Source organism: Apium graveolens, chromosome 9 (genome assembly GCF_009905375.1).
Source record: "Apium graveolens cultivar Ventura chromosome 9, ASM990537v1, whole genome shotgun sequence".
Classification (NCBI taxonomy): domain Eukaryota; kingdom Viridiplantae; phylum Streptophyta; class Magnoliopsida; order Apiales; family Apiaceae; genus Apium; species Apium graveolens.
The window spans coordinates 24,503,459-24,511,751 of record NC_133655.1 but is presented as its reverse complement, the minus strand read 5'-3'; the positions used below and the strand labels follow the sequence as shown (position 1 = coordinate 24,511,751).

At 35.0% G+C, this 8,293-nt stretch overlaps 1 protein-coding gene across 1 annotated transcript; it reads left to right on the top strand.

Annotated features, from left to right (window-relative positions):
- The first annotated feature begins 989 nt into the window (after positions 1 to 989).
- LOC141686763 (ubiquitin-like modifier-activating enzyme 5) lies at positions 990 to 7,564 on the top strand. Its single transcript, XM_074491821.1, has 14 exons — positions 990 to 1,198; positions 2,162 to 2,230; positions 2,329 to 2,442; positions 2,677 to 2,805; positions 3,083 to 3,151; positions 4,115 to 4,267; positions 4,454 to 4,490; positions 5,012 to 5,094; positions 5,405 to 5,479; positions 5,759 to 5,833; positions 6,205 to 6,291; positions 6,382 to 6,497; positions 6,752 to 6,798; positions 7,191 to 7,564. Exons 1-14 carry the CDS (start codon positions 1,100 to 1,102, stop codon positions 7,328 to 7,330), a joined length of 1,293 nt encoding a protein of 430 aa, XP_074347922.1. The 5' UTR covers positions 990 to 1,099; the 3' UTR covers positions 7,331 to 7,564.
- Positions 7,565 to 8,293: the final 729 nt, after the last annotated feature.

The following is an 8,293-nucleotide window of genomic DNA, read 5'->3' as shown; positions in this document are numbered from 1 at the left end:
ATATAACTCTTGGATAGTTTAGTGGAACAACATTTATTCTTATTTATCCAATAAATGTCACCAAACTCTATGATTTGCCTACTTAAATTAGAACTTCTTCTAGGGTTTGTCCATTTTCAAGTAAATCGAGGGGCTTCCACTGGTTTTCTCCGGTGGAAAGCCCCAACCCCTTCATTCTCTTTTATTTTCGTTAATTTTCTTTCAATAAAACCCTATTTTTTGGGTGTTTGTTTGTCTTTCCTCTTGGAGTGTGTGTTTTGTCTCTTCTTTTGCAGTATTTTTTATGTTTTTGTTTAGTCATGCTGGGATTTATCTGGTGTTGGATCTGTTGAGGATGAATTTATTGATATTTTTGGTGATCTACAAAGCCTACATCGAATCTGGGACGATGGTGATTAGTGCAAGAGCTCACCTTTCACAACCAAAGATTGTTCATATTTCATGGGTTTACACTTTCGGCATGTCTATAGTTGGTATCCAGCATGTAGATAGCTGGGGTGCCTTCGACATGTCTATAGCTGATGTCCGGCATGTCGATAGCTGGGGTGCCGCTTCTCCAATCTCATTTTATGCGATTGATGTTTCTGAATATTGGTCTAACCATAGTTTTTATGTGATATGGTCAATTGCGATGTTGTTATTTTCAGAGATGGTGGTGCAATTTGAATCGCTTGGGATGTCTTTGATTTCGTTTTTAACTTCAAAAAATTTTAAATTCTATGTGTTAAACGATCAGAAAACAAATCATCTAATTATTTTTAACATGTAATTTGTTGTATCACCTGGTTGTATCGACAGTTGGATGTTTATCCCGGATGTACAATATTTAATTTAATGAAAACTTTTTGCATTTATCAAAAAAAAAACTATTTAACTTAAGTTTTTCCTTGATTTCTAGTGTGTTTAAAACTTGGTAGCCTTGTAAGTGAAAGGTGAAAGGGCCCAATTAGGACATGGACCCAGCATCAGATAGAAACCCAAAAGGCAAAAAAGAGAAAGGGAATTGAAACAAAATAGAAAAGAAAAAACAAAGGGAGCAAGAGAATAAAATTTCTAGATTTTCGCAGATATCGAAGGGGGTGTGAAGAAGCGATCAGCAATGGCGGGAATGGAGATTGAGTTGAAAGAGATGTTAACTGATCTCGTTAGTCTACAACACTCTTCATCAGATCCTTCTCATCACGCTTTACTCACTAAGGTACTCTCCTCCTCCTTTGATTCTGTGTTTAAATTATGTATAATATCCATGACCTAGAGCTTTATGTGTATTGAAATGTTCGAAAAGGATTTGTTTATTATATCGCATTGAAATTGAAATTCAGTTGAATAGTGATTGTGCCAAGGGTTTAGGCTCTCTCTCTCTCTCTCTCCCCCTCTCCCTCCCTCTCTCTCTGTTTGTCAATGTGGCAAGGGTTTATGGAAATGATCTGTCTATATCATAATGAGATTGAGTTGGAAAGCGGATGTGGCAAGGTTTTAGGGAATTGATCTGTCTATCCGTAGTTATGTAATGTGTTCCGAGATTCAGTTAGAAAGTAGAAGTGATAAGGTGTTTGGGGATATGATCTGTCTAGTTAAATTAAAACTTTTTTTTGTAATTAATGTTTTTTTAATCGATAATTTCTTTTATTGGAGTTGTTGCTAATTTGAGCTGAAGAGTGCATTTAGATTCTATATTTACTGAGATTTGGTTGGGAAGTGGACGTGGCAACGGTTTAGGGAAATGATAAAATTAAATCAAGTGGATATTGATAGGTTGAAGGGAAACGTTCTTTGTGTGTATATATGTAAATTGTTTATTACGTTGAGAAAGTGAATGTGGCAAGGGTTTAGGGAAATGAGCTGTCTTTATCGTATTGAGATTCACTTAAAAATCCGATGTGGCCAGGGTTCAGGGAATTTATCTGTCTTTGTATAATGCGTGTCATATTGAGATTCAGTAGGTAGGTGAGTGGGGCAAGGTATTTAAAGAAGTGATCTGTTTCGTAATTGATGTGTTTTTAAGTGATACTTATATTAATGAAATTGATGCCAATTTGCTCTGAAGTATGCATTTAATATCTATATTTACCTACATTTTAGAAATCTATAGCCTATAGGATATTAAAAATTGTTTACCTATCTATTTAGATATGATACAATTGTGCATTTTGTATCGCAGATGAGGTCACATGTTGAAAATCTATCCGCGCTTGTGAATTCTGGACAAGGCAGGCGTTCGAAAGTCAAGGTGGTTATATGTCCAATTTTTTTTGGCCTGTTTTCAGTTTTCTATTGTGGTCATGGTGGTTGTTACAATGTCCTAACAATAACTTATATCATTTTCAGGATATGAGTGCAGAAGTGGTAGATAGCAACCCTTATAGTAGGCTTATGGCACTTCAGAGGATGGGCATCGTGGACAATTATGAAAGAATTCGAGATTTTTCAGTAGCCATAGTTGTCCGTATTAAACTTTTTTCACTCTATATTCTTTCTTTCTGTGATGCAAAAACTGTACTTAATGACAAAGATCTTAATATCTCTCGTAAAACACAAGTTTATTAGTAATTGTTTGAAATAGAAGTGGTTCTTATGCATATATTTATCAACTTATCATTTATACATGAAAAGCTTTATAAATTAATATAGCATATTACTCCTTCAAAGTTATATGTTATTTTCCTCTATCTACAGGGTATTGGGGGTGTAGGCAGTGTTGCAGCTGAGATGTTAACAAGGTGTGGCATAGGTCGCCTTTTGTTGTATGATTATGATAAAGTGGAGTTAGCTAACATGAATAGGCTATTTTTTCGTCCAGAGCAGGTGATCCTCAAGAATTCCATTTTTCATCATCTCACTTGAACTTTGGATTATATATAATTACTTGTTGAATTTTCTTATACTCATTTCTTATTAAGACTTGTTCAGTCCTTGTAATAATAGTTTTTTAATATATAACATATTCAGAATCTCTATGATTCTTGCTTAAGTGTACTATTTAATAATCTATATTTCAATTTTGTGAAACAGCTATCTCTATTCAGTTGAGAAGAGATTATTTTTCAGTAACTAAGATATGCAACTTGAAAACCTTTTGCAGTGTGGTATGACCAAGACTGATGCTGCTGTTCAAACTCTTTCAGACATAAATCCAGATGTTGTATTAGAGGTAGATGCTTCATTTTTCGGTCAAAGAGTCTTTTAGTCTTTTATTGTTTCCTAAAATAACATGTTTTTTTGGGTTCACATATGAGGAAACTTTGTTTGGATTTATGTTTAAAAGGCTGAGTTTAAGATTATAACCAGGATGTAAGGGTTCCATAAGTTGGCATTTCTCTTGAATGCGGAACTGATGTTTAGTTTCAAGTGACAAAGAGTCAGAATTTCCGACTCGTTTATGTCCTAAGATAGGATTGTATGAGATATCATACAGCTTGTCAGTTGTCTCAACAGTAAATTATTGAGGATCAGGCGAAGGATACTTTTGATGACAAGCTCTTTTGGGCTACGATATCCTTGAAAAGAGAATTGGATACGTGTAGTTGGAAAGTATGTCCACTTTGTGTTTCAGATGTGGAATAAAAGAAATATGATTTCTATATTTGTATTAGTCACCTAATAGTAATATTACCATGTCAAGTATGTTAAATAATTATTTTTTTGTCCCTAAAGTTTAACACTAGAACATGCAGTTACAATGTACAAAATTGAATATACAGTATATGTGTGCTATTTCGACCAATCTCTCTCTACAATTTGAACTCTGAATTTTCTTCTCTCTCCAGGTTTCTTCTGCAATTTATCTCTCTAATCTTTCTTTAACTATTTCTCCGATTTTCTCTTTAGTTCTTTGCAATTCTATATCTGATCTATCTGTAATCTTTTAAATCTTGTATTGATCAATCTCTTCCTGACGTTGTCCTATTATAACATATTCTGGGCTTACTTTTAATGTTTTAGTTGTCTGTTTATGTGTTTCTCGTGTACCCCTCTTTTTAACTTAAAATTTGGATGAAGTAAAATACTAACATGTGATGTCTATGCTGCGTAAAATATCACATCTTACCTTCAATTGGATATTTCAGTAATTTACTCCACTTTCTTAAACTAATTGGTTTCGGTTGTGTTTCAGAGCTATACACTTAATATTACAACAGTTCAAGGTTTTGAAACTTTCATGGCAAGTCTTACAAATAAAACACATAGCCCGAGCAAAGACGGTACTGGGGTTGATCTTGTTTTAAGCTGTGTTGATAATTACGAAGCAAGAATGGTAGTAAATCAGGTGAGGATGCATTATTGCTTGCTCGCCAGTTTTACCCTAGGAACATTTTTTAGTTATAATGCTTTTTATGTTAAGTAAACTAATATAATAAACAGAAATAGAACAGGATAAAGATTTGATGCCAGTTTCTTGTTATTTTCTATCTATTGACTATGTAGCTAAAATGAATATTTTTTCTTTGCACAGGCTTGCAATGAGCTTAAACAAACATGGATGGAGTCTGGTGAGTAAGACGGTCCTCGTAGTAATCTTTTTTTCCGTATCTTATAAAAGTCTATTAGACATAATGTGAAATCTTTGAAAATAATTAAAAAGGAAATATCATGCTACTTTTTCCCTTAAGGCTCATACTTGCGAGCTAATCTTCACATGCTGACTGAGATTCAAGTTTATCATATATCTACCTGAGTATCGCACTGCTGAAATCATGTATTTATATGCAGAGTGTAACAGGACTGTCAATTTTTCTTCTTCTTTTTTTTTAAAATTTTGTTAGAGAAGAAAATATGTATAAGTGTATATACTTTTGACTCTGGGAACTGTTAGACAATAGATGGTTTTGTTCTTTTTTCTGGAGACAAGCACTTTGTTTTTTTAAGGACCAAACACCCTCTATATCTTTCTATGAACACTTGACAGAATTTGCAATAGCTAAAGGGTTAAGAATACTTTGCAATCGTTTTTTTTCACCCCTAATTTAGATTTGAGCCATGAGGAACTCACATGAGAGGAACTCTTGTGCAGGTGTCTCTGAAGATGCTGTTTCAGGTCACATACAATTGCTGATACCTGGAGAAACTGCCTGTTTTGCATGTGCCCCTCCCCTAGTAAGTTCATTTGTAGATTCTAGTGTTTGTAGAGAAAAGTTCAATTAGCAAATTTTTGTTTCGTTACTTTGTTTAATAATTTAGATTTTCTAGGTTGATTATAACATGAACAATGAGCCAAGTGCCCTATGATAATTGCTCATACTTAGATAATTATTCTGGATTGTTAATAACTGGCACCCATCATTCTGACTAACTATATTTAAATTGTGTTCATAAAACCTACAGAGCTACAACGCTACTGTACTTTGTGAGACCATTTATATTCCAGAGTTTATGTTAAATGTAGACTGGGTTTATTTTCATATAGGTTGTGGCATCTGGGGTGGATGAACGTACACTAAAGCGTGAAGGGGTCTGTGCTGCATCCTTACCTACTACCATGGTAATTTTTAGTCTTCTACGAGCTCTTTTGCACTATCTACTGTTATTTATTCTTTTTCTACAGCCAAAATCTCTGTAACTTGCATGTTCAGTACATTAATTATGTACCAAACGAGATTTAATTGTTTCAGCATTTTCATCAATAATTTCATAGCACGCAAGAATTAGTTGTTTAAGGTGTTCTTTAATTTGACACATAATTCCATTTATGTTTTTTTCTTTATTATAACTGAAATTTATGTAACTTCACCAATCATACTTAACTGAACTAATATTTTAGGGAGTTGTTGCTGGACTTCTAGTACAAAACACGCTTAAGTACTTGCTGAAGTTTGGACAGGTGTCTCCATATTTGGTATCTCTCTCTCTCTCTCTCTCGCTCTCTCTCTCTCTCTCGCTCTCTCTCTCTCTCTCTCTCTCTCTCTGTCTCTCTCTCTCTCTCTCTCTCTCTCTCTGTCTCTCTCTCTCTCTGTCTCTCTCTCTCTCTCTCTCTCTCTCTCTCTCTCTCTCTCTCTCTCTCTCTCTCTCTCTCTCTCTCTCTCTCTCTCTCTCTCTCTCTCTCTCTCGCTCTCTCTCGCTCTCCCTCTCCCTCGCTCTCGCTCTCGCTCTCGCTCTCGCTCTCGCTCTCTCTCTCGCTCCCTCCCCCCCCCCCCCTCTCTCCTGCCCTCTCGATACATAAATATTCAATACTTCTATTTTTAAATTATTCACATTACTTGATTACAGGGATATAATGCCCTGAAGGACTACTTCCCAACAATGCACATGAGGCCAAACCCTCAATGTTCAAATGCTGCCTGCCTGGAACGACAGGTAAATAAACTTGTTTGCCAGTTATTAATTTTCATTTAAACATACATGCAGGTTATTGAGTTTTTTATTACTTATTTCCTCATTTCGCAGGAAGAATACAATCTGACAAAACCCGCGAGAGATGCTGCTGCTAAAGCAAAGATGGATGCACAAGCACTAACAGTAACTGAGTCTGCTATTCATCTGGATAATGAGTGGAACATATGGTAAGGTTTCTCGGGGATAAGTCATCTTTGGGGGTATTAAATTATTCAGGGCCCTTACCTTCTTATCACTAGGTTCATTAAAAAAATGCCTAACACTATCGGATAGACATCTATAGAGATACGCATTTGTTGCAAACAGATGCAGTGTAAATTTAAGTTACAATTGAATTTTTTTTATTCTCAAATTATTGTTTTCCATGTGATGGTATCTTTATTTTGTACTTTTAAACGGTATCATTTGTGGTGTCATCCAGTGTTGTTGACGATGATGAGCAGGATAAAAAAGATGCCCAAACTCAAGGTAATATATCTACTGTCTCTGCATAATTAAGTTAATATTATGTTGTCCAGTTTTCATATGGTTATTTCTCATCAACTATCAAACTTTGCAGTTGCATCATAATCGAACATATATTGTGTAATACGGGAAATGTATTGTCCATGTAACTCCTAAGATTTCCCCAGTTAGCACAGACAAGACCACAATTGGAATCACAATATTAAGTACAAATAATAAGCAGAAACTATGTATCTCTTAGAAACATCAGTGTTCTTCTTTGTAAAGAAGAAAATCAACGCTTGAGAATGATATATCTACCACTCGATTGTAACAAGGATTGTCTTGTTTGCTTACATATTTGTTATACTTTTCTTCAAATGCGCTCAAGTATCCTATGTATGTATTTTCTCCAGATGTGCTTCCAGAAGGTCTTGTTCATGAGCTCCCAAGTGCGGACGAGTTTCAAAAGCTGACTGCTCAAGAAGAATCCATTAATTCTGCTGATGATCTAGATGAACTCAGAAGGCAACTGGAAGCCCTTAATGCCGACTAATGATAAGAAAATCTTTTTAGAAAATTTTGAAAATTGACTATTTAAGTTCATCTATGTGCTGCTGTACTATATGTTGCATTTAAACATGAAAAGTATGCATGGAGTGCAAGTCTGGTAATCGGCATGCCATAATCAGGGTTCCGAATCTACCAGCACTGTTGACATTTTAAAGGTGATTTTAACAGCTTAATTATTCGATACAACACAGTTTATAAACACAAACTTAAGATTCTAGTGATTTAGTAACTTTCTAAGTGGTCCCGTCTTTGTGGGTCAAGAATATTTACTTTGTGCTTAATGTTTGTCATCTATACTGGCCTGGTGTAAATGACCAAGATGCTTTCTACTAGTTGATATAATGTGAACCTTCTTGGTGGAACTTTTGTTGTACTAAAATTCAAAATGTTTATCTGGTCGTCATCCTCACGGGATATGGGGTGTTGGTAAAAAATATTGGACTTCTTATAAGAAAGGGATGAAAAAAAATATATTAAGACAATATCTGTTCAGGAAAAACAATTACAATACAGAGAAGTAACAGAGCTTTGCTCTGCTCCTAGAGTTAAAGAGTAACAAACAAAAGAAACCAGAGGTGCATGGACTTACACAACCATTATCCAATGGGGGTATCGATGTTGCATCTGAACATCAGTCTTCACAAGAGTCAATGTTGTTGCATCTGAACATCAGTCTTCACAAGTGTCAAAGCATCTACTGTATGTTAACAACAAGTTGAACGGAGATGGTGGATGAAACTCCGCAATACAACTGGATTCATTTTCTTCTTCGTTAGGTTGGTTTGAGAGGGTTTACAGCTTACCTTAACTGTCGTCGGCAAAAGTGTGAGTGATGCAACATAAGCAGTTTCCTCGAAATAAATAACTTCAGAAACAACAGGTGTGTAAATGCAATAATAAATTAAATCAAACTAAAACAATCTTAAAAACTGAAATGCTGAGACTA